Source organism: Gekko japonicus, unplaced genomic scaffold (assembly GCF_001447785.1).
Source record: "Gekko japonicus isolate JY-2015 unplaced genomic scaffold, Gekko_japonicus_V1.1 scaffold3779, whole genome shotgun sequence".
Lineage (NCBI taxonomy): Eukaryota > Metazoa > Chordata > Lepidosauria > Squamata > Gekkonidae > Gekko > Gekko japonicus.
Genome location: NW_015162074.1, coordinates 10,949 through 36,852, shown reverse-complemented (window position 1 = coordinate 36,852; position 25,904 = coordinate 10,949). Strand labels below are relative to the sequence as shown.

Here is a 25,904-nt window from a genome sequence, read left to right as displayed (position 1 = left end):
AACCGTGGGAAAACGAAGCGGTGCGTGTGTGAAACGCCGAACCGCTTGTGAATCGGCTCCTTTCCGGTAGGGGCAAGCCGTGTGTGAAACGGCAGCCCTGTACCGGTTCATCTGGAAACGGAAGACTCCCGGTTTGAAACCGGGAGAAAACTGGTAATGTGAAATTCCCCATTATGTTCCGGAGTGATTCAAACCCTTTTAGGTGTAACTCGCTTAAAACGTGCCGTATGAAACTTTTATGCAAGACAAGCAACAGGATTTAAACGAGACTAGTTTTCTCCACCGTAAGCTAACACATGAATGAATGGTTCTGTGTTCTCAACCTTATAATGTTTAACCAATATCCAAAGAGGCTGCTAAGCCTATTGCCACCTTCTGCGACTTGCTTCTGTCTAAACATGCTCCATTACAAAACTTGTTCTGTGTTAAACTTATTTCTTTCTACCTCTCAGCTAGCAAAACCCACGATACGACTGCTAAGACAGCAGAGATGCAGCAGTTCACAGCCGCTTTCTCTGAAGTACTGAGTAAGCTCACAGTTTTGCTAATAGCAAACTGAAGCAGAGGGGTGAGCGACTTTTTGGGCCCACATGTTGGGGGGGGGGGAAACCGCAGCATCGATCTATCAAAAGACAATGAGATTCCAGCAAACAAAGTGGGTGGGAACAAGAAAAAAGAGAAACCTTAAACGTGCAGATTCGCAAGAGAGCTGCTCCCTGCAACTTCCTCTGTGAGGTCTTCCAGAGCTGTTAGCCTGGCACGCACTTTTGCTTAGTCCAACAGAAAGAGGTCATCGAGAGAATCCCTTGCTGGCAGGACCTGAATCGGCACACAGGCTCATAGGGGGAGGGGCAGCCCTTCAGGCACAGAGGGGCCTGGGCTATAACACTGACACTTGCAACTGAACTCACAAGCAAATGGGCAAGTGGTGCAGCTGCCTTAGAATCGGGGGTATATAAGCCAAGGTGACTGCACGCTCTTACCACCAAGATTCTGTGCTCTGGTTCTTATCAATGCTCTCTCTAAGCTGTGGAGTCTTGTGACCAAAAATTCTACATTGTGAGCTACTGGCATTAAAATTGTGAGCGAGCGATTGGCCCGCCGCATCAATTAGTTTGCTCTGGAGCCCTCCTTCCGGAGCCGAGACAAAAATGTGTGAGCCGGAGGTTAAAAACCTCTAAGCTAGCTCACACCAAACAGCTTAGCAGGAACACTGGTTCTTACCCATTTCCTTGCCTGGCCAGGTGGTAAACAATGGTAGCTGATGTCACAGTTTTGCCTGTCCCAGGAGGACCCTGGATAAGGCTCAACGGACGCTGCAAGACGGTCTTCACAGCATACACCTGGGGAGACGGAGCATTGTGAGTTCAGGGTGCAAAACGACACATGGGGGCAATGGAACCAACCACAGTGGCTCTCTGATCCCACTCTTGCGTGACACTTCCAATCATCCCCAAGGCACAGGATTAGGGTTACCTGAGAGTGATTGAGGTCAGGGAGTCCCTGTGCCGTGAAGCGTTTCGGCAGCTGACACTTGATAATGACATCTTCCACTTCGTGACCAAGCAGCTTGTGGTAGATGTAGCCGGACACGGAGGTTTCATCCACCGCAAATGTTTTGAGCGCGCTCTGCATTCTGGGAAAGGGAGAGGTCGTTTGACGTGTGCCCTTTTGCAGGAGTCCGCCTGCTCCTCTCACTCAGAGCCACCTTGACGAGTCTCTCACCCACCTGTCAAAGGAGGTCGACTTCCACACAAAGTCCACCTGGAAGTTGTGGGTCACCTCCACGGGAGCGCCAACGCTGCTTCTCAGCTCGATGGCTATCTCATCGCCATAATCTTCAAAACCTTATTAAGTAGCAATGTGTACAAAAAGCTGCAAACTGCTTTCGAAAAGAGGTCCTGCCCCTTTCCCATCCCAGCATGTCCATCTCTACTTGCATCATCATTCGGCAAAGAACACACAGCCTGAAGGCTCATGACATGCTTTACAGAGATCCATGGATCAGTAGCTACTAGCTATGGTGATGAGAAAGAACCTCCATATTCAGAGGCAGCAAACCACTGGATACTAGTGCCAGGAGGCAACATCAGGGGAAGGCCTCAGCCTCTGTGCTGTTGGCCTTCCAGAGGCAGAGGAGGAAGGCGAGGGGATTGGATTTATACCCCATTCTTCACTACCCGAAGGAGCCTCAAAGTGGCTTACTATCTCCTTTCCCTTCCCCTCCCCGCAACGGACACCCTGTGAGGAAGGTGGGGCTGAGAGAGCTCTTTTGAGAACTGCTCTTGAGAGAACACCTCTGAAATAAGTTGTGACTGATGCAAGGTCACAGCAGCAGCTGCATGCGGAGGAGTGGGGAATCAAACTGGGTTCTCCCGGATTAGAGTCTGCGCTCCTAAACACAATACCAAACGAGTTGACCACTGTGTAAGACAGTTTGCTGGACTAGAGGGACTACTGGTCTGATGCGACGGGGCTCCACTTACGCTTTCCTGCTGAAGGCCTGAGGCCAAAAACTGCACAGAAAGGAGACTGCCCAAGAAGCGTTATGTAACCTGCCTGCACCCCTTGGATGGAAGAATAGATGGGAAGAAGGGTATAATGGAGGCCATGGACATCCTTCAGTTCTGTGACACCTCTCCTGATTGGGTAGGAAAACTCCAGAACCTTAGCACAGAGCACCTGGGACATCCTCTGGAGTTCACCTGGGATGCCCGACTCACATCTTGGCTCGCTTACAAAGTAAAAAAGATACTATCCGGAACTTTAATGACATGGCCGATTCCTTTCCACAGTGGGGCCAAATCGCCTTTGTACCTCAGGCAGATTTCGTCTCCCTGCATCAGACGCATATCTGGGGAGACAATACGAAACCGTTTAGCATTTCCGGTCACGGCAGTCGCACCCCTCCACTGGTGTGGCACAAGGCCAGGCACCAGAGCTAGCAAAACTAGCAAACGCACTATACAAAACACATCTTCTTTCAACCGCCTCGTTCTCTAAAATTTACTCAGCCCGAGAGCAGAGGCCAGCTCTTCAGGCAATTTGTTTATTTATTATTTTGATTTATACCCCGCCCTCCCTGCGAGCAGGCTCAGGGCGGCTTACAGTAATTGGTGCCCTGTTCCATAAAAACCATGTACGAAATTCAAACAACTTACAACAACAACATTAAGCATTAAAAACAGTCCAACAATTAACGATTAAAGTGCTAGTGATAGTTCTCTTTGATGGTAGTCATTGAATGATTCAGATGGCGTACTAACAATTTTATCGGTATCAATGATTTTCAGCTTGGTGAGATAATATAACGCAAACCCTCCCCGGGGCCAGAGCCAACCCAAAACCACAGATGTTGGTGGTGGTGGAGGAGTGGCGGCTCCTAATTGAAAGCCTAGTGGAAGAGCTCCGTCTTGCAGGCCCTGTAGAACTGAAAAAGGTCCCACAGGGCCCTGATCTCTTCCGGGAGCTCATTCCACCAGTGTGGAGCCGCCACTGAAAAGGCCCTGGCCCTGGTTGTCACAAGCCTGGCATCCTTAGGGTGAGGAACGGTCAGTTGATGTTGTGTTCCTGCTAGGGTATATATGGGGAAAGGCAGTCCCGTAGGTATGTCGGACCCTGGGCATATAGGGCTTTAAAGGTCAATACCAGCACCTTGAAGCGGATTCGGTATGCTATTGGCAGCCAGTGCAGTGCCTTCAGCACAGGCTGGATGTGCTCCCATTTAGGGAGGCCCATCACCAGCCTGGCCGCAGTGTTCTGCACTAGCTGCAGCCTCCGGATTTGCGACAAGGGCAGCCCCATGCAATTGCACCGTGAGCGTTACAGAGCAGACCTATCCAAGACCTTGGCACTCCTTTGTGCCACAGGCTGGCTACCCACGGGCTACGTTTTGAAGGCATGTTCAGACGGCAGCCATCTTGGTCTACAACAGAACAGCTGGATTCGAGCCCATGAGCACCTCAGAGCCCAACAAGATTACCAGGGAATGAATCAAAGCTCCCACCGTCAGACAGCTTCAGAGAGTGGCCTTGCGTCCAGCTGTTCCGAGGATACGTAACAGCGACTAAAGGTCTCTAGTAATAAATACACCAAACTAACTACGGAGCAAGAGTCCAGTAGCACCTTTAAGACTAACAAAATCTGCAGCGGGGTATGAGCTTTTGCGAGTCATTGCCTCGCGGAGGCTCCTCCCCTGACACAAATTTTTAGTCTTTAAGGCGCTACTGGACTCTTTTCTGCTGCTACAGACAGGACTAACGAGACTACCTGTCTTGACTGAACAACAGAGTCCTCTCGAAATCAAGAGACATCACAGTGGTTTGTATACCGCTGCTATCTGCTTTTCCTAGGCCAGCACGAGGGCCAGCTAGGACAAGTCTTGCACGTTCGAAGCTGGGGCCGCGAAGCCCCTGTGCTTAGCTGATGACGGATCTGACCTGAATCAGTCTTCGGCAAGGTGAAGTAAGCGATTCTCTTCTTGTTCAAGCCCAGATCCCATCGCACGGTGATGTTGTCTTGGGTCTAAATAACAAAGAGACGAATATTCTACTTTACAGTGAGCAGTCAAGAGCGGATCTGGCCTTCTGCTTCCTGGTAAATTTCAGTGGTGCTTGAAGAACCACAGGAGGTGCTGCAAACGCTTGCTGCTAGAGGGCCGGAGCTAACTAAATAGGCCTGTTTTTGTTAGTGCTGAGTGCGTTGACGTGGGGGAGGCACCAAAAACCAGAGACAGGGGTGCTGATATTAAGCCCATTCTGATGCACCAGTCTTCCCCGAGGAAGCAATCAGGCTGGCCGTTGGCACAGGTCAGAAGACCGACAGTTGCGGGAAGGGTGTGGCTTCCTCCCCCCTCCCTTGGGGCTGCAGAAGCAAGGTAAGGGGACATGCTGGAGAAAGAGGGGCTGTAGGAAGGACCCCCCCCCATTTCAAAACACTAAATACTGTTGTAAGCCACTCAGAGACAAGCAATAAGGAAGAATATCCTCTCAGCCTGAAATGTGTGGCCCAGGGCAAGAACGGGAGAACTTCAAGAGTATCCGAAACATGGCTGAATGAGAAAAAGCAGCTGCGTGAGTACTAAAGCGGGGCACTGAAGTTTTACGAGAAGTCCTGGATTTCTGTGCTGAATTACGTGCTGACGTGAAAACTCCGCACCACGCAACGGACAAGTCTGTGCTGACCCCTTATTGCCTCAACAAACCTCTCTTAGGGTAGTATTCAAGAATGTACCCCAAGTATAGGCGTCGCACACTTAAGACTACCTGCGGGACAAGAGATGGTGAGGAATTTAGTAGCCCGAAAGGAAAAAGATGCTAGCAAAGCCATGAAACCGTGGTGCTTCTGGAACACCTCAAAGGGTGATGGACATGCCAGTGGTTACAGAAACTCTTCCAACACTTTGCTTACAGTTGTGCTTTGCTTCTGTGGGCCATCCCACCTGGCTCAGAGGCATGGCCAATAAAATCCAAGAAAACACCCTGTTGGCCTGGAAGCAGAGTTGTCACCGAGGCCCAGAGTTCGGAAATGGCCACTCCCCTTCCCCAGTCCTTACCTGGGACTCCTTGAGTTTCTTGTCGTAGTCTGCCTCAAGCTTGACTAGAGGCCCAAAGATGTTCTGGTACTGATAAGCGTCCTCGTATCGAAGCAGGACATGCTGGGGCTCCTCGTCAACACCAGGTTTCTCCAGGTCCTCGAGGGTGGCGGACGGGTTTTCCTAAAATTAAAAAAAAAACACTGTCACTCCGCAGCCCAGATCAGGCAGCAATCTGTCAGGTCTTCCTAAGTCGGGGGGGGGGGATGATGAGAACCCCCCCCCCCAACAGAAACTCAAGTGAATGGTATCCACTCATTACTTATATGGCTGAGGCTGAAGTAATCATTATGGAACAAAGTTTAAAAAGCAGTAAACTATACTTAATTCTAGACAATTTTAGTGTTATTAGTACTGTTGAACTGTTTGTGGATGTTTTAATTACATTATGTTCCGATAGTGTGTTATACTTATTTCAAAAAAGTGAACTTAGTTATAATACTATGCTTATGTATTATACAGAAATACTTATATGTACTATGTAAGCTATTTGATTACAAGAAGTTTGATCCTTCTGTAACTGTTTAATGCTTTAATAAAATAAAATATAAATAGAAAGAAAGAAACTCAAGTGAAACAAAACTTGGCCAGTAAGTACTAGCCACTGTGGTGAAGTGGTTAAAGAGTGCTGGACTAGTATCTGGGAGACTCAGGTTCAAATACCCACTAGTACCATGGAAGCTTGCTGGGTGACCTTGGGCCAGTCACCCTCTCAGCCTGACCTAACCTACCTTGCAGGGTTGGTTTGAGGACAGAATGGAGGAGAGGAGACCGATGAAAACCGACATGGGTGTCCATTGGTGAGAAAGGCAGGGTATAAACAAGTTAAATAAATAAATTAAATAAAAATAAATACTGGTAGGGAAAAACGTGCTTTGTTCCATTGACAATAAAAGAGTAACTTCTAAAGTGAAGCTTCGGGACCAACAAACCTATCTGAACTTTTACACAGCCTACTTTCAAGCACAGAACACATAAAATAATCCTATGGAACTCCTCTACAGTGCTTTCTGGAGTTTCGCGTACACGAACTTATCTTGTAGAAAAGAGCAAGAGTCCAGCAGCACCTTGAGGATTAACAATATTTGTGGCAGGGGATGAGCTTTCATGAGTCACTGCTCATTTCTTCACTTCTTTTCTACTGCTAGTAAAGGTAAAGGTTCCCTTGCTTGAAAGCCAGTCGAATCCGACTCTAGGGTTGCGGTGCTCATCTCCGTTTCAAAGCCGAAGAGTCAGCGCTGTCCGAAGACGTTTCCGTGGTCATGTGGCCGGCATGACTAAACACCAAGGCACACAGAACGCTATTACCTTCCCACCGAAGTGGTACCTATTGATCTACTTGCAATTTCTTGCTTTCGAACTGCTAGGTTGGCAGGAGCTGGAACTAGGGATGGGAGCCCCCTCCGACATGCGGCAATCCGGGTCTCGAACTGCTGAACTACTGACCTTCCACAGCCTGCAGTTCAGCGTCTTAACCACTTGAGCCACCACAGCTCCTTTCTACTGCTACGGACAGCCTAACACAGCTACCCATCTTGATCTATTATCTTATCTTGTACGACCCTGTAGGTAAGCCCCTGTGGTACAGACAGGAGAAGGCCTTGTCAATGGCCACCAACTAGCTGGTGGATTATTTAAAGCTGGTTTGTAATGCTTTCCCTTTGCTGCAACGGGTCCCAACAGCCCCCTGAATTAGCTGGGGAGCACAGGAAGAATCTCCAGCTGAGCAGGCAATGAAGCTCTTTCCTTGCCCCCACATCTTTCAGCCTGAGTCCAGTGGCGCCTTCAGACCAACGAAGTTTTATTCTGGGTATAAGGAAGTGTGTGTGCACATGAAAGCTCATACCCAGAATAAAACTTTGCTAGTCTTAAAGGTGCCACTGGACTCAAACTTTGGTCTGCTGCTTCAGATCAACACGGCTCCCCACCTGAATCTTTTAGCCTGTAATTAAGTGCCCAGTCGGGGGGGTGGGGGCTGGCAGGTTAATTATATGAATTTTGGACCTAGGAATGTTTGCGGTTTTCCAAGAGCTGGTCTATCCCAACAAAACAGGCCCACCACCGCGAAAGTCTAGAGTTTTGTACAGAAGTGGGCCCTACTGGACTCTGTGAACTCTTCAACATCAAACAATGTTTCCATCCCCTAAACCCACCTGCTTCCCTACCTCAAAACAAGGGGAGAAAAGAGGGAAGGAAGAGGAAGATTGTTTTATAAGTGAAGCTGAATTCCTAACCCTGTACCAGATACAGACATGCCCCACCCGCCAGTTTGGTGTAGTGGTGTACTGGCGTGGACTCTAATCTTGGAGAACTGGGTTTGATTCCCCACTCCTCCACATGCAGCTGCTGGATGACCCTGGGCAAGCCACAGTTCTATCAGAGCTGTTCTCTCAAGGACAGTTCTGAAAAGAGCTCTCTCAGCCCCACCTACCTCACAGGGTGTCTGTTGTGGGGAGGGGAAGGGAAAGGAGTCTGTAAGCGGCTCTGGGATTCCGAGTGAATCCAATCTCCTCTTCTTCTTTCCCCTCTGCTAGCCCCCTTCCGCTTTCACACCTACCTTCCAAAGCTCCTCCAGCTTGTTTATCTGCTGAGCCGTGATCTGCCGAGCTCTCAGCTGCTCCTGCTCGGAAGGGATCTTGACTAGCCAGGAAAGGAAGCAGCGGTCCTGGATCAGGGGCTGCCACTGCGAACTGTCCCAGTTGATATCCTTTAAGCTGCTCTGACTGGCACAAGGCTGCCTGCACAACCAAGATATGGGAGAAGAATTCTGTTAGAACAGCCCGGGAAGACACTTGGCAGAAGTTACTTTCAAAGCAATCTAAAGTCTTCCTACAAAGACATGATGCTGGTCCCCACTGAGACCCAGTGACGGACCCGCTTCGAAGGAGGAGATTCTCTCACCTGCACAGCAGAACCACCACTGAATCGGCCTTGGCTGGGATGAAGCCGAGGAGGAACACGTTCCGGCAACCGCAGTTGTAGCATTCCAAGACCGTCTCCCCCAGGGGCCCGTCTTTGTGAAGCGTCACCTCCTTACATTTGGCCCTCACAAGATGATTCACGATGTGGCTGAGACACAACACAGAAAGATATGTGCCTGTCTGAACGGCAACGCCTGCTTTGGCTCACTTCCCCTTCCAGTACAAAAACCTGCAAAGTGTTTTAGGGATCTGCATCCCATTATTTATTTATTTTAAATCTAGGTGGGTAGCCGTGTTGGTCTGAAGCAGCAGAACAAAGTTTGAGTCCGGTGGCACCTTTCAGACCAACAGGGTTTTATTCAAGGTATGAGCTTCCGGGTGCATGCACACTTTACCTGAGGAAGTGTGCCTTGCACATGAAAGCTCATACCATGAACAAAACCGTGTCGGTCTTAAAAGCGCCACTGGACTCAAACTTTGTTTTTTTTAAAATCTGTTACTCGCAGGGCACAGATAGAGGTTCCCAGCTGTTCCACGGGAAGTCCTAATGAGGACACAACTTTCAAATCACGGTGAATTCTTACAGAAACTGGAAGGGGCTATAGCTCAGCAGAAAGCAACACCGTTGCTGGCTTAAAGGACCTAGAGGCCTGGGATAAGCCTCTCCTTGACAGAGACCCCCAAGAGCTGCTGCCCATTAGAGCGGACCACGCTGCGCTAGACAGAACGGGCTTCTGCCTCTGCAAAAGACTGCTTCTATGTATTCAGGAGCATGGAGGGCACCAACCACGTACAAGTGTGCTCAGTCGTTTTACCTGCCAGAGGTATTCCCGCGACCGTTGCAGAACCACTTCTTGCTGGTGTTGCAGTAGACCACGCAAGCTGGGTCATGGATGCCGCAGTAGCTAAAGAAGAGAACACAGAGGGTAACGGGCAGGCCACACCTTCCCACGGGGAGAGCCAAGCCAGGGGGTGCTCTCGGATCCAAGCCGCTACAGAAAGAGTGCGGTGCTGATGCTTTGCATTCTTCATTCTGCTCGTATTGTCTGAGACCCGACACAGGCTTTAAAGCCGCGGCTTTGCTTGACCCTGCCACAAACTGAGTGACACTGAGGCCACTGGAAGCAATCGGCCCTTTCCAGTGAGACACCTCTGTATGAGAAAGACCAGGGGTCATTTAGTAGAAAAAGAGGTGCAGGAGCGCATTAGCATAACTTATTTGCATATGCCACACCCCCTGACATCACCGGAAGTGTGTCAGAAGGCAACATCCACCGCTCAGGCTGCACTGGACTGTTTTGGATTGCTAGCTATGTGGGGGGGGGGGGGGAACGGGGAGGGGAGCTGCGCGTACCTGCCCTCGCAGAGGAGGGAGAGCTTGTACCTGAATAAAACTTGGTCTTAAAGGTGCCACTGGACTGTTTTGGGCCGGGGGGGGGCTCTGCAGCTTACCTGGCTGCTTCTTGCTCTGACTGAGGGCTGCTGGGAGCAGGGGGTGGGGCTTGTTGCATGTGCCCGCCCCCTGGGCTCTTTACTGCTGGAGCTCCAGTTTTGTGCGCTCCTGCAGGAAATGACCGCTGAGAAAGACTAACTTCAGGGGGACAGGAGTCCCCTGCTCAAGGGGACCAAATGAACAGCCCATACATTGTCGATTAGGGTACAATAAGGCCACCGTCGGTAGACACTGGTGGGGAGTGCCAGTTCAAAAGAAAGCAGCTCCTAGGTCAGACAGAGAGAGACCCCCGTTTGAGCTACACCCTCATCTCAACCCTCCAGCAGCGTCTGTTCCAACTCACCTGCAAGCATGCACGGGAAGGTCTTTGGTATAATACGTGTCCTCCTCGTCTTCCTCAAAATTGAGCTCTGCCAAGAGCTGGCTGGTCTTCGCCACATTATCGTCCACGGCACCATTCTGGAGAATGCCATCAGGCCCGTTGACCTAAGAACAGAACAGAGTTTTTGTCTGTTGAGGACGCACAGCTAAGAGTCACTCTGTCCAGACGTAACTAGCAACGGACAGGCGGGAATTTGCGTCCTTTCATTATGCTGCACTGTTAAGAACAGGCAGCCGGCACTGATGCAACCCATGCGATGCAGCTGCTATGAGAAGAATGTGCAGGGTTTTTTTTTACGGTACACTGACAAAGGTAACCTGGCAAAGATGGCCTTAGGACCATCCGTGCGGCAAACCAATGGTCTCCTGGCCTGTCTGACCACACCGGCTCATGTTAATTATTTATGGCCTAAATACCCCACTGATTCTCATCAAGGTTTCTTGCTCAGTCACCTGGAGACAATCGTTTTGCACCACAAGCAATTCGCCAGCAAGCGGCCGTAACCTTTAATTCATTACTGCAATGCCCCAGAAACACCAGCATGGCTCCTCTGACACCATCCTTTCCACCCTCCTAAAAATGGCAGGAGAGAGACGTTGAAAGGATGTCCTTTCTAGGAGCCATCTGCCAACCCTTCCCCATTAGCTATCCCTTGCTCTGCCCCCAGTCTCCAACCAGACCTTTTAGAGCAATCACCACACTCCTGTTTTGAAAGCCATCTACCCCAGGATGCTTAAGGCTATCCAAACAAGATGCTTTTGACCGCTTCATCTGGTGGAATGGCCCAGGAACAGGCCGCAAGGAAGGTCTCTCTCCATGCTTCTGTTGCTCTTCATCATGCCAAGCTTTCAAGGCTAGGTAGACATCCAAAGTTAAAGGCAGCCTGAGTGCCGAGAACAGCAGAGGTTTTGAGACCAATCATTCAATTTGCATGCAAGGAAACTGGAGCACTCTGGCCTGCTTAAACAAGCACAGTAGGACCTTCCTGGTGGCCCAGGCTACAACAGTTTGTTACTGTGTGCAGTTCTGGTCACCACACCTCAAAACGGATATTATAGCATTGGAAAAAGCGCAGAAAAGGGCAACTAGAATGATAAAAGGGTTGGAACACTTTCCCTATGAAGAAAGGTTAAAGCGCTTGGGGCTCTTTACCTTGGAGAAACGACAGCTGAGGGGTGACATGATTGAACTTAATAAGATTATGAATGGGATAGAGCAGGTAGAGAAAGAGGTACTTTTCTCCCTTTCTCAAAATACAAGAACTTGTAAGCACTCCATGAAATTGCTGAGCAGTCGGGTTAGAACAGATAAGAGGAAGTACTACTTCACCCAAAGAGTGATTAACACCTGGAATTCACTGCCAAAGGATGTGGTGGTGGCTACAAGCATGGACGGCTTCAAGAGGGAACTGGATAAACCATACAGAGCTGAGGTCCATCAGTGGCTATAGGAACTCTAGGTCTGGGGCAAGGGATGCTCTGTATTCTTGGTGCCTGGGGGGGGGGGCAACAGTGGGAGGGCTTCTAGTGTCCTGGTCCCACTGGTGGACCTCCTGAGGGCACCTGATATTTTTGGCCACTGTGTGACACAGAGTGTTGGACTGGCTAGGCCACTGGCTTGATCCCGCATTGGCTTCTCTTATGTTCTTAACCCTTTGCAGCAAATTATTTGCAATGCTGGCGATATCTTCCACTGAGCAGGAGCAGATGACTATCATTCCACCACTTACTGACCTCAGCTGCACCATTCCCTCCGATTCAGGATTCAAAACCAGAGGGAAACGCACCTTAACGCTATTGTCTCAGCCTTCGAACCTACCTTTTGGTTTGGTGACTTGCCATTATAAAGGCAAACTCAGGTTTTGTTCCCCTGCTATTATCTTGCCTCAATCAGAACCGACCTTGTAATAGTCCACAAAAGACAGCAACTTGGTGAAGGCTACGTGGCAAGCCTCACCAACATGCAAGGGTCAGTACTAGGTAACATCCTGGTTAAAATGTCACACTCCCCTGCCCTATAACTACATTAAAAAGTAAAGGTAAAGGTTCCCTTGCTCGAAAGCCAGTCGAATCCGACTCTAGGGTTGCGGTGCTCATCTCCATTTCAAAGCCGAAGAGCCAGCGCTGTCCGAAGACATTTCCGTGGTCATGTGGCCGGCATGACTAAACACCAAGGCGCGCGGAACGCTGTTACCTTCCCACTGAAGTGGCACCTATTTATCAACCTGCAATTGCTAGGTTGGCAGGAGCTGAAACTAGAGACGGGAGCTCACTCCGTCATGCGGCACACTCGGGTCTCGAACCGCTGAACTACCGACCTTCCACAGCCTGCAGTTCAGCGTCTTAACCACTTGAGCCACCGCAGCTCCTATAACTACATTAAAAGCCCACTAAATACAACTCAGAGCAACTCCATTTTCCCTAAGAATCAGACCTCTGGACAGCAAGCCCAATGGACATCTCGCAACACACACAGAGCATTGCACCAACAATGCACAACAGCCAGTGAGCAACAGAAAAAAAGCCAATTAAAGTCATTCCATCTTACCAGTTGCTCAGCTTTCCTCCGAGACTAAAGAACTGGTTTTTTGATTATCCATCTCATTTCTTTAAAGAAACAGCACTGAACTTTTAGTGTCCAGAAAAGACAGCATTTTTCAATAAGCAAAGTAAGGAAGCTCACCCATTTCCAGCAAAATGACACTGCTCTTCGAAGAGGACAAGTTCCCCCACCTCAACACCATCACTTGAGCAAGCAACGCTGGCTAAAAGGAAAAGCATCCAGCCGCAGCTTGTCTCTTGGGGAATCTGCCTATGCACAAAAAGGCCTTTTACCTGAACTTCCAATATACGTATCTTCCAAGGTAATATGCAGAACTTGCAAACAAAGCCGTTTGCTCCTGTTCAGCTGTGCAAAGGTCACAAACAACTCATACAATTTCAGCTCTGCATATGCATCTTGGCTCTGAGAAGCCCTTCCCAATGGCTTACCCCCACCCTCTTTTTTCCTACAACTAGTTTTGGAGATTTTATTCCAGTTTTGTCTGAAGAAGTGTGTTTTGCACACGAACGCTTACACTTTGAAGGTAATTGCTCAGCAGTCGGGTTAGAACAGATAAAAGGAAGTACTACTTCACCCAAAGGTGCCACTGGACTCAAAAACTTTGTTCAACTCATACAACAATTACTAAAAGACAGCAAAGGAGACTACTATCTTTGGGGGACTTGCTGTTGCCAGGAAAGTCCATTCTCCATATATGTTCATTAAGCCAGAACCTGAGAAGCATTTTTAAATACCACCCACTGTACAGCAAAAACTTAAAGAGTCTCAACTGGCATCACTAGATGCCTGCCCTTGCAAGATCACGGGACAGCGAAGCCTGAAAGCCAACTACCGGCTACAATCCCATTTACAGCATTCCCAAACATATGGGGAATTGCTCAGTGAAGGAACATAATACAATCATGGCCAGCCCTAATAAAATGTGCCTACGGCCTGTGTTTAAACGGCAAGATTTGATTTTACGTCTGAAGCCATGCAGTACAGCTGGGCTACCAACAAAGTAGCGACGGGGATTTCTCTTACAATCACAAATAATTCTGGTGTTCTGTATCCTGGAACCCAGCCTAGCTGCAAACACAGTGTTTGAAAAATTATTATTTCAACGTGATTTTAATGTCTGAACATATACAGTTTAATGATGTCCTGAGCTGTTAAGAGAAAGATAGGCAATGTTTGAAAAATTATTAGTTCAACATGATTTTAATGTCTGAACATATACAATTTAATGATGTAAGCGGCCTTGTGTCCTGAGCTGTTAAGAGAAAGATAGGCACATAAATATTTAATTAATTAAATCTAATGCTGGTGCGATCCTCCCACACAGAAGGGGCAACAACAGTACACAGGCTGAGTAATAGCAGAATAACAAGGGCAAATCATGCTACTTTATATGCTTCCTACAACAACACAGTTTAACGGCTTATTTTGCAAGAGAATTTGCAACTGAGGCTGCTGGATGTCACTATCTGCATATTCCAAGACTTGTTCAAGCTCAAGACAGAGGACGACTGCAGCTGTTTAGGGGGGCTCAGCAGCCAGGCTGTCTCACTTTCTGCTCCACAGAACCAAAGAAAGAATACACAGACCCACATCCTGGCCAGGAGTTTTGGAAAGGGGAGAAGCAGCAGGTGATACAGGTTAGAAGTCTTCCTGTGTAACTCACAATACGGATGCTGAGACCTGGGTGAAGGTACCATTCTGAAAGAGGCACATATCACTTCCCTTGATGGGAGTTCTTGGAAGTTTTCCCTGCAGATGGACAGCATTGAATTTCTGGCTTCCACAAGAGTTTCAAGCTTTCCTAAGCCCCAAAGAATACTTGCTAACTTATGAAAATGGACAATAAGAACAAATGAAAATAAGAACAAGGTGAGAACATATGTGTCTTTCAGAAAGAGAATTCTTTTTGAAAGGTGGTGAAAGAAAGGATACCAAGTGATGAGATCCAGGACTTCTGTATCAAAACCATTTGTGTCCACCTCATGCAATGGCCACACACAAAACAACCTGTTTTACACCACATTTGCAACCAGTGGGTGAGGAAGGTGAAGCAGACAAGGGTACAACCATGAAGCCCTTCTAAACACCCACGGCCAAGAAGAGAAAACCTATTAACAAGCAGTGCGATTGGACGCTACCCTTGCAACCAAAAGCAAAAGGTGTATTTAAGAAACGAGGTAATCAGGGAATGTTCACAGTGTTGACAAGACCAGGAATCCTACTGTTATCATGAGAAAACTCACACCTGTGCAAAGTCCTTAAAAAAAACACTTCTAGCAGAGTAGTACACAACTCCAGGCACTGCTTGTTTTCACAGTGAGTATTGATTAGACTTTTTTAGAACATGGAAGAGAAACACATGGACCTCTACTGCTGCAAGGCAATTCCATAAAACAGACTGAGTACTTCCTCTTCATACTCTAGGAACTAGTGAGCTCCAACAGCGTGTACACCACACTTCCAGCAACACTCAGAGACTAGACTACTGGATGCAGAAATAGCTGCTGAATCCCACAACAGCAAAGTAGCCCTTCTGCAGTTAGGCCAGAAACTGTTCCCTTAGTTAGCTGATCCAGGAAGTGCTTTCATATATACATTTTATACGATCTTCATTCAACTTCTCCAGGAGATCGCTTTAGCCACCGACTTGCAAAATGCCATGTTATAGTTCCCTTGGTATGTCTCATTACCTCCCCCCCCGCCCAATACTATTGAAACACACAAACAATTATTCCTTTGCCTCTTCTCTAAAGCACAGCTTCAGCTACAACAAAATCACACACTAGGGTTGTAAACAGTTAGTGGAGTTGCCCATTGTTGTAAGAGCCAACACAGGGGAGCAGGCAAGGATGTCTTTGTAAATGAGTAGCATTACACGCACACATATATACACACAGATATATATATACATATACACACACACACACTTTCTAACACTCTCATTGCCACCCTTAAAGAAAAAAAAAGAGACTTTTACTCACTCACAATTAAGCAGTTATTCTTGTTCTCACCTCCAAACCCTATTTCTTCATCTTCTGCTAATTTCAGCGGCTTCCCCCTCTTTCTTGCAAAATGACAGCTTCACTGACAGAAGATTTCACTCACAGGCCCCTGCTCAGCTAAATGCAGCTGTGACTCAAATAGGTTCTCTCATTTTATTACATACAAGTTTACCTCCCCAAGACTTCTCCCCACCCCAAAAGATAGTTTTGTCTAGAAACAGCTACATCCACAAAACTCTGCCAACATTCCTTCACCACATTATATGCCTGTTCAGATTAAAATACACAGATGTTGTCTCTGTAACAGAGCCCCCTTTCCATATGGCTGCAGCAAAACATAAACAGTCTTGTGGTATTTAAAGAGGAGCAGCTTTCTGCTCTTGCAAAAGTTTCTGTGGACTAAAGCCCTGCTTCATCTGATGCATGAGACACTATCAAAAGGCCACGAAATGCTGGAAATATGAAATGCCCCCTCTATCTCCTTTCCCCTCCCGGCTCAACTGCCTTGGTCACAAAAGTTACCCACACTGTCCCCTTCAACAACACGTAGTTGAGATTAAAGAATACCTCTTATTTTTATTCTCTGGAAATATGAAATGCCCCCTCTATTCTCCTTTCCCCTCCTGGCTCAACTGCCTTGGCCACAAAAGTTAGACACACTGTCCCCTTCAACTACACGTAGTTGGGATTAAAGAATACCTCTTATTTTTATTCTTCCAGAAATACATAAAGACTGGACTGCCCCCAAACTACTGTTCCCTCACCCAATTGAATTGCAAACGACAGTAAAGGAAGTCATACCTAAAACAGATCAGCAAGAGTCTTACTTCACACATGATTCACGTATAAACCGAAACGTGGATGACGGAACTGAGATTAAAAGCCTTACCTGCAATTGCTCCTTGAGGAACAATTGGCCTAAGGAAAACAGAGAACTCCCCTCATAAGGGATTACTCTTTCCACTGTACACTTACAAATAAACCACGTTATGTGTCTGGACTGATAACTTTCATTTCAACGTATTGGAAGACGTTCGTGTGCAGATGAAAGTTTATACCTTGAATAAAACTTTCTCAGTCTTAAAGGTGCCACTAGACTTGAACTTTATTCAGATAAACAACAGTACGGCCTACTGGTTACAAAGTCAAACCAGGCTTGGGTTCAGACCAGTGTTCCCTCTAAACTGAGTTAATGTGAGCTAGCTCACAGTTTTTTTAGCCTCCAGCTCACAGATTTTTGTCTTAGCTCAGGAAAGATGGCTCCAGAGCAAACTACCTTATGCAGTAGCCAAATCGCTCACTCACAACTTTAATGCCAGTCGCTCACAAAGTAGAATTTTCACTCAGAAGACTCCACAGCTTAGAGGAGCATTGGTTCGAACCCACATTCAGCTATTAAGCCCCCCTGGGTAACCTTGACCTCCCTCGCAGGTTTGTTGCAAGTGCAAAGTCAAGGAGAGGGAAACTACACTGGCCTCTGTGAGCTGGGGGGTGCACACAGCAGAATAAAGGCAGCTGGAGGGATGCAGGCATGTAAACAAAACCAACAAAAGATACAAGCAAAATTCAGGTGGGCAGCTGTGTGGGTCTAAAGCAGCAGACCAAAGTCTGAATCCAGTGGCACCTTTAAAACCGACAAAGTTTCATTCAAAGTTTACGCTTGTGTGTGGAAAGCACAGTTCTGCCTGAAGAAATGTGACAGAAGAGGTGTGCTTTGCACATGAAAGCTTACACTTTGAATAAAACTTTGTTGGTTTAAAGGTGCCATGGGACTAAAAAAAAGAAAAGAAGGTATAAGTGCACACCAACCTCCTCTGCCACCAAAGGTTCTGCACTGGGGCCTCGACTCAGCCATGCCTTGACTAAGGCAGGCACTCTTTGCATATTTTGTTACAGGCCAGATGTTTAGATCTCTGCAGTGCAAAACACACACTCGCTCTCTGTACATACACAGAGAGACGGGACAGAGGGCCCTGTTAGACGTCCTCTGCACGTGCGTCTAACAGGGCCCCCCAGTTCCCTGCCCTACCCCGCCGAAACTCGGCCCCAGACACACACACACACGAAAGTGGCGTTCGACTGTCATAACTCGAACTCAGAGCCCGTGTAAGACACGCACGAACGGGCTTGAGATAACTGGGCGGGGAGCGCAGGGCTCTTCCCCCCTTCTGCTTCGACCTGTAGGGCCGCCCCCTGCCCTAGTCACGAAGGGTCCCTTCTCTCCCCCCCCCCTCCTCCCCTCACCTGGGCTGCCAGCTGCCCGACAGCGACGGCCGAGGGCGGCCCCCCAACGCCGCCTCCTCCTCCGGGCGCCCCGGGGTTTCCCTGGGCGACGGCGCCTCCTCCTCCGCCTCCTCCCCCGGGCGGCGTCTGGGTCTGACTGGGCAAAGTGAAGTCGGTGAACTCGAACTCGGAGCCCTGCGTGTCGGCGCCCAGCAGCTCGGCCTCCTCGGTGTCCAGGAAGGTCAGCGTCTGCGAGCTGGGCCCGTACGCCTCCACGCTCATGATGGCGGCGGCTTCCGGGTCGCTCCCTCGGGTCTTTTCTCCCGCTCTTCTCCCCCTCCTCACGGAAGCGCCGCGACGCGGACGGGCCTCGACGACGACAACGACTAGGCCGCGCGCGGCTAGTGCGCCTGCGCGAACTCCCGGGGAGAAAAGATAGGGGCGCAACCGCCGACCAGCCGGGCTGTAACGAACCAGGTGCCCCCGCCCCCTTCCGCCTCCTCTCCTCCAATAAGGCCGCGGCCTGGTGTCGATCAAGGCGGCGCGAGGACGCTCCGTGCGCACGCGTAATGGAGCGCGTCCACCCGCCAGGTCGCTCTTCTCAACTGCCGGCGCGGTGGGGGGAGGGGAGTGACAACATACGCGGCAGACTCCGACGGAAGTGCGCACGCGCGCGAGCGAAACAGGTCCGAGGAGAAAAGGATGGGGGGGGGGGGGTGATAGGAGGAAACAGCACCGCTCCATGTAAACCAATCAGAATGCCGGGGGTAGAGCCCTCAATCGGACGCAAGCGAATCAGAGCGAAGCTCGCGGAGGAAAGGGGAGGGGCGCGGTGGAGCCGCTCAGGGAGAGGAGGAAGATGTGTGAATTCGGAGGCGAATGAATAAGAAAGAGGGAAAGGCGGCCAATCGTGATGGAGCTCGTGCGCACTCGCAGTGAAGCACAGAACGGCAACGTGGGTGAGTTCTGAGAAGACGGAATTGACAGGAGGGGAAGAGGTGGAAAATAACCCAATCATAATGGACATAGGGGGGACGGAAATTTTTAGAATACCCAATCAGGAGGGAGATTGGGGAGACAGGCGGGAAAAGCGAGGAAGAAAAGCAGAGTAGTTCGCATGCGCGCTGGGAAGATCGGGGATGGGATGGAATCGTGCTCTGCGCACGGGAACGCATTTCCTCGAGGCTTCCCATCCACACACGAGAGAGGCTCCATCTCCCTGCTTCACCGGGTGGGGTATTGGTTAAAGCGTCAGACTGGGATCTGGGAGACGTGGATTCGAATTCCCCCTTCTGCTATGGAAGCTTGCTGGGTGACTGTGGGACTGTCACACGTTCTCAGCCTTGTTGTGTTGTTGTGAGCATACAGTGGAGGAGAAAGCGATATAAACCACTTTGGGTCCTCATTGGGGAGAAAGGTGGGATATCGATAAGGTAAATGTCTGCTCAGGCTGGCAGCTGTCTTCGGTCCATCGAGGTCAGCATTGTCTGCTCGGGCTGGCAGCTGTCCTTGGTCCATCAAGGTCCGGATTGTCTACTCAGGCTGGCAGCTGCTCTCCAGGGTCTCCGGCTGAAGTCTCTCCCATCACCTGCTGCCAGGTAACTTGGGACCTTCTACATGACAGGCAGATCCTCTACCACTGAGCCGCAACCCCTCCCCTCCTTGAGGCAGTGCAAGCCGGGTGTCTTTCACGGCTGCTGCAGCTGCCTTCAGGCCAGTGTGAAGCTGCTCCCATGGAAGTCCTGGCTGCTGATAAGATTGTCATCTCTGGGTTGGGGAATTCGTGGAGATTTGGGGCGTAGCCTGGGGAGGGGAGGGACCTGGTTGGGGTGTAATGCCACAAAGTCCATCCTCCAAAGTAGCTGTATTCTACAGGAAAACTGATCTCTGTAGTCTGGAGATTAGCCATAATTCCAGGAGATCTCCAGCCCCCACACACGTGGGAGTTGGCAACGCCAGAGCTTGGCAGCACAGGGATGAAGGGATTGAGGCGGCTGCTACTCTTGCTCCAAGCCACCTCCTGTGAGCCCCCACAAACTGACTGGGAGGGCCACGAAAGTTGCAAGATGGGGTGGGGGAGCAGAAGCAGCGTTGCATCTTGATTAAAGTATGATCTGGGGGAACTCAAGTTCGAATCCTCATTCTGTCATGGAAGGTCACTGGGTGGCCTTGGGGCCAATCACATGCTACCTAAGCTACCTTGCAGGGTGGCTGTCAGGATAAAATGGAGGAGAGGTGAATGAGGTTAGCAGCTTTCGGGTCCCCATTGGTAAGTAAAGTAAATAAATATGGAAAAGACCGGGGAGAAGGAGGAGGATTTAAGAGACCTTCTCCAAATTTCCCTCAGGAAAGCCCCACTGTGGCGCCTCCTCCTTCGGTTCTTCCCATACCTCGGGATGGAAGAAATTTCCTTCATAATATGGGTTATTCACGCTGATCGTATATGCCTGGACCAGGCATGGCCAAACTGCGGCTCGGGAGTCGCATGTGGCTCTTTCACACATATTGTGCGGCTCCCGGCAGGGTGGCTGGGGAAGCAAAGGGGAGGAGTGCCTCCCTGATTGGTCTTCCCTTCCCCAGCCAGTGTTTCCCTCCTTGGGTAGGCTTGAGGTGGGGGGGGCAGAGAAAGAAAGCAACTTACACTTTAAATGTATTCTCAAAGCCCCCCCCTGCTGGCCGGTTTGGAGAAGGCATTTGCCTCTTTAAATCCCTTCGCCTGTGGGGGGGGCCCCTGGAGGATGCATTTAAAGTTAAAGTTGTTTTCTTCCCATCTTTTTTCCTTCCTCCCTCTGTATTTTCCTTCCTTCCCTCTCCCTTCCTCCCCCATCTATTTGTTTTCTTTGTTTTTCTCTCTCTCTCTTTATCTCTTTCTTTCCACCTCTCTCTTAGACAAATAAATATCATAGTATCTGTTTTTAACCCCTTTTTATTTTTGGCGATCTCATTTAATGTTCATAAAGAGCAAATTTGCATGTTTCCCAATAAAAACGTATCTGTAATATTTGTTCATGTCTTGCAGCTCTCAAACATCTGACGACGTTTATTCTGTGTGGCTCTTGCATTAAGCAAGTTTGGCCACCCCTGGTCTAGACTGTCTCATATTTGTGAGCCAGAGTGGTGTCATGGTTAAGGGTGTTGGACTAGCATCTGGGAGACCCCCATTTCTGCCATGGAAGCTTGCTGAGTGACCTCGGGCCCAGTCACACACTCTCAGCCTGGCCTACCTCACAGGGTTGTTTGAGGACAGAATGGAGGAGAGGAAAGCAAATGTCGGCTGCTTTGGATCCCCACTGGGGAGATAGGCAGGAAATACATGAATTTAAATATTTAAATGGGGGGGAAATTAACCTTAGAACAAAAAACCCACTTTTAATTAGCAGGCGGTTTAATACTTATGGTACCTTGCGGTGGCTCAAGTAGTTAAGACGCTGAACTGCAGGCTGTGGAAGGTCAGTACTTCAGCAGTTCAAGACCCGGGTGCCGCAAGACGGGGTGAGCTCCTGTCTCTAATTCCAGCTCTTGCCAACCTAGCAGTTTGAAAGCAAGAAATTGCAAGTAGATAAATAGGTACCGCTTCGGTGGGAAGGTAACAGCGTTCCGTGCGCCTTGGTGTTTAGTCATGCCAGCCACATGACCACGGAAACGTCTTCGGACAGCGCTGGCTCTTCGGCTTTGAAACGGAGATGAGTCGGATTCGACTGGCTTTCGAGCAAGGGAACCTTTACCTTGATACTTATGCTAATGAAATAAAAGCATGTACTGTGGACCAATGCAATGATTTTTTAAAAACTGTTATAACTTTTCTCAGTATTTTTCAACAATTAAGTACTGATAATATTAACCATATACAGTAGTGGTTCCATTAGGAAGTCACAAAACAGTTCTGGTCTTGCTGGCACACTAGGATCAGCCTAAAGGTATAACTAAAAAAAACAAACCAGATATAAAGCCAGATACAGAAACCATTAAGAAACAAAAGAGAGTTTTACTCACACTGGAACAGAAACAGGAAGCTGCCATATTATTATTATTATTATTATTATTATTATTATTATTATTATTATTATTATTAAAAATTACATTTATATACCGCTCCTTCCCGAAGGCTTGGAGCGGTTTACAGAGCATTCTACATTTTTGGCGATCTAAGGTCTAAATGCTAAAATAGATCCTGTTCCTCCTGCAATTTCTGCAGGCAGAGGATTATGGCATATAATGTCATGACAATATCAATTAGAACCATTTCCACACGCTAAATTAACACTATAGGACAAACCATATTTAAAGAACTGAGAAGAAGTCTCTTTCATGGAATGCTTAGATAGATGGGGATTTATTTTGAACCTAATTTAAATTACTAAACTATGACAATGAGTTTTTGTTATTTTCTCAGCTGAGGTCTACGGCCTGTCAACCGCCGTTGAATGGCAATATTTACAAATGCAACATCTGTTGGTATCTGAATATGGCCCTGCAGCACTTAAGTGTTTCAGAATCTCCCTTACTCTTGGAAACGCTTAATGAATCAATGCAGAAAATGGAACCTACAATATTTCTTTATAAATATTTGATGTTGATTAATAAATATGATACGCCAAGGCTCAGAAAGGAATTGAATGAGCCAGATCACCCTGTTTTGAAAAAGCAATGCGATATGGCCCTAAATTTTATGCCTGTTGTTTCTGTGGAATTGAAGCTGTGCTTATTCAGCAGAAAAAGTATTCAGGTGGGTTGCCATGTTGGTCTGATGCAACAGAACAAAGTTTGAGTCCAGTGACACCTTTAAAACCAACAAAAAGCTTTTGTGTGCATGCACACTTCATCAGATACCACTATACTCAAACTTAGTTCTCACATTTATTTGTTAACTCTTGTATTTATATGCTAATTGGTTGCCATTCACAGGTTCTACTAACTGCTTTAATCCAATGTCAGCTATACTTATTGCCCAGTTACTTAGGGCTCTTTATGTAGCAGGAACTCCTTTGCATATTAGGTTACACACCCCTAATGTAGCCAATCCTCCAAGAGCTTACAGTAGCCCCTGTAAGAAGAGCTCTGTAAGCTCTTGGAGGATTGGCTACATTAGGGGTGTGTCGCCTAATATGCAGAGGAGTTCCTGCTACCTGGCAACTAACCCCTCCCCCCACCCTGTACAGGAAAACTGTTTCAATATGTCTGATGAAGGGTGCATGCATATGAAAGCTTCTACCCAGAATTAAAATTGGTTAGCAAAAAAGTCTGTTTAGGATATACTGGCCACCAGAGCGACTTTTTAGTAAAGGACTAAGTGTCTAATTGTAGCTGTTATAACCTGCAAGACACATCTCTGAAATTCAGGCTCTGGGCCTGTCCAGTTATTCAGTATTTTTGAGAGGAAGTAATTACTCATATCAATTTTGTTTTAGAATATTAATTGATCTCTGAGGATGGTTATGTACCTTTAAACTATTTGTCTGTCTCCTGGAGAGTCACTGACAGTCAACAAAACTGGACCATTCATGCTCTTATTGTTGCTAAAAGACATATATTACAGCATCGGAGAGGTAAATGTCCATCTTCAGTAATCCAGTGGACTGAGGACCTTACGACTTTGTCAACATTTGACTGTATGACAGATGAGAACTGTGGATGGACATATTTAGTTATCTGGAAACCTTTTACAGATGCTTATCTGTAGACCTGCCACCATTATACTTATATTTTTATTTCTTTCTGTTTGGAGTAATTACATTTTATAAATTAAAAAAATAAGTTAATAATGTCTGTTAATCTTTTGCACATATCTTGTAAAATTTCGAGAGCGTTTAGGCTTTTTGCAGACTAGCACAGCTGTTGTGGCACTCTCTTGAGGTGACTGTTTTAAAATAAGAATAAACAGGACAACACAGAAAGTGTCTCAGGTAGTCAGCCATGTTTAGTGTATTTCTTTTTCAGAACAGTGTATTAGAATACTGAATGCAATGCAGAGAAAAGTGGGATGTCTTGCTGCATCCACCTCAAAGAAGAACAAAAATGCTGTTTGTTTTTTTAAAGAAAAAACAAACATGCAAGTAAGGGGGGGAATTTCTCTTCTATTTGTATCTTTTACAAAGTCATGCCTAAATTATAATAAATTTATATATTTCACCTTATATCATTAAAAATATTATCAGCAAAAGTACCAAGTTTTTACTATATATGTCCTAAGCAGTGTTCCCTCTAAGCTGAGTTAGTGTGAGCCTGCTCACAGTTTTTTAGCCTCCGGCTCACACATTTTTGTCTTCGCTCAGGAAGGATGGCTCCAGAGCAAATGAATTTATGCAGCAGCCAGATTGCTTGCTCACAACTTTAATGCCAGTAGCTCACAAAGTAGAATTTTTGCTCGCAAGACTCCACAGCTTAGAGGGAGTATTGGTCCTAAGCAAGTTTAGATGTCTATATTGTTTACTTGATGTAATCTTCAAACCAATTATAAAATCTTGCCCATGTATCTTCGAATATAGTTCCTGGTTTTCCTTAAAGTTAGTTTGTCCATTTCCGCAGTTCCAAAAAGTTTGTTTAAAACTCCTTATCTTGAAGGGGTTTCTTTTCTTCTCCAATATTTAGCATAGAGTATTCTGGCAGTTGTAGCAAAATAGATATGAGATGCGAGGTGTTTTGGTTTTTTTACAGTTTTGGGGTACGATACTCAACAAAAAAAATGCTGTTTTGAATGGAGAGTATCAGTTTACTTCCCACAATTAGAAAAGATACCTTTACACATTTATCTGCTATTTTGACATATTTATTGCTTTACAACTGTTGACCTTACAACCTTAGCTTGTTATTTTGTTTTGCCTTTGCACATCTTCATCATGTTACATATTAATTTCCTGTTCAGCCCTTGTCTATAAGTTGGAACCTTACCTACCATTCCAGTATATTTGAAAACGTGTGCCTTGCACACGAGAGCTCATACTTTGAATAAAACTTTGTTGGTCTTAAAGGTGCCACCAGACTCTAAATTTGTTCTACAGAAAGAATCTGATGAAGATCCAACCATAATGGAGTTTGGCTGGCAATCTGTCAAGTATTTTGACTCCTTTTTGGATGTATTCCGTATTTATACACAAATATGCGCTAAAAATTAGTCATCCTCTCTCACAAGTTTCAACTCAATAGGCTCGTTTCTACCTGTCTCCCTCGCTGTAATCCCAAGCTGGTTACGTTGCGCTGCATTCCCGCTGCGCTTTGGTGAGCAAGCCAGGCCGCTCTCCGTGGTGCTGAAAAGGTTTGCCGGTGGGGCCAGCCTCCCTATGCATTCATCCGTTTCCAAGGCAGAGTTCCACTTGTTTCCCTTTATAGCTCTGGTAATAACGGGCCACCAACAACTCAGGCCATAATGGCCACCAATTCCACTCACCAGTGCATGCTGTGGGGGAAAGTTAGCTGAAATGTGTTGAGCAGAACGTGACCTGGCATCGTGTATGTTCAACAAAACAACTCTGATTTTATAGTTCAGGCTGCTCATCTGATTCTAGAAATACTTATTATATCATTATTTGTTATTTATATAGTCAACCTTTTTTTTGAGAGCCAGTTTGGTGTAGTGGTTAGGTGCGCAGACTCTAATCTGGGAGAACCGGGTTTGATTCCCCACTCCTCCACTTGCACCTGGCTGGATGACCTTGGGCAAACCATAGTTCTGACAAGAGCTGTCCTTGAAAAAGAGCAGTTTCTCTCAGAGTTCTCTCAGCCCCACCTACCTCGCAGGGTGTCTGTTGTGGGGAGGGGAAGGGAAAGGAGT

General features: G+C 47.4%; 1 protein-coding gene across 1 annotated transcript in view; it reads right to left on the bottom strand.

Annotated features, from left to right (window-relative positions):
- The window catches only part of UPF1 (UPF1 regulator of nonsense transcripts homolog (yeast)), a 36,032-nt gene extending 17,484 nt beyond the window's left edge, over positions 1-18,548 (bottom strand). The window contains exons 1-11 of the mRNA XM_015405636.1: positions 18,158-18,548; positions 10,311-10,453; positions 9,330-9,419; positions 8,495-8,662; positions 8,151-8,331; positions 5,555-5,716; positions 4,440-4,524; positions 2,756-2,854; positions 1,730-1,838; positions 1,477-1,636; positions 1,225-1,343 (exon numbers count right to left, since the gene is read on the bottom strand). Of these exons, the coding sequence (XP_015261122.1) occupies positions 1,225-1,343; positions 1,477-1,636; positions 1,730-1,838; positions 2,756-2,854; positions 4,440-4,524; positions 5,555-5,716; positions 8,151-8,331; positions 8,495-8,662; positions 9,330-9,419; positions 10,311-10,453; positions 18,158-18,418 (1,577 nt within the window). The 5' untranslated portion in view covers positions 18,419-18,548. The remainder of the gene's footprint in view (positions 1-1,224; positions 1,344-1,476; positions 1,637-1,729; positions 1,839-2,755; positions 2,855-4,439; positions 4,525-5,554; positions 5,717-8,150; positions 8,332-8,494; positions 8,663-9,329; positions 9,420-10,310; positions 10,454-18,157) is intronic.
- Between the last annotated feature and the right edge of the window lie 7,356 nt (positions 18,549-25,904).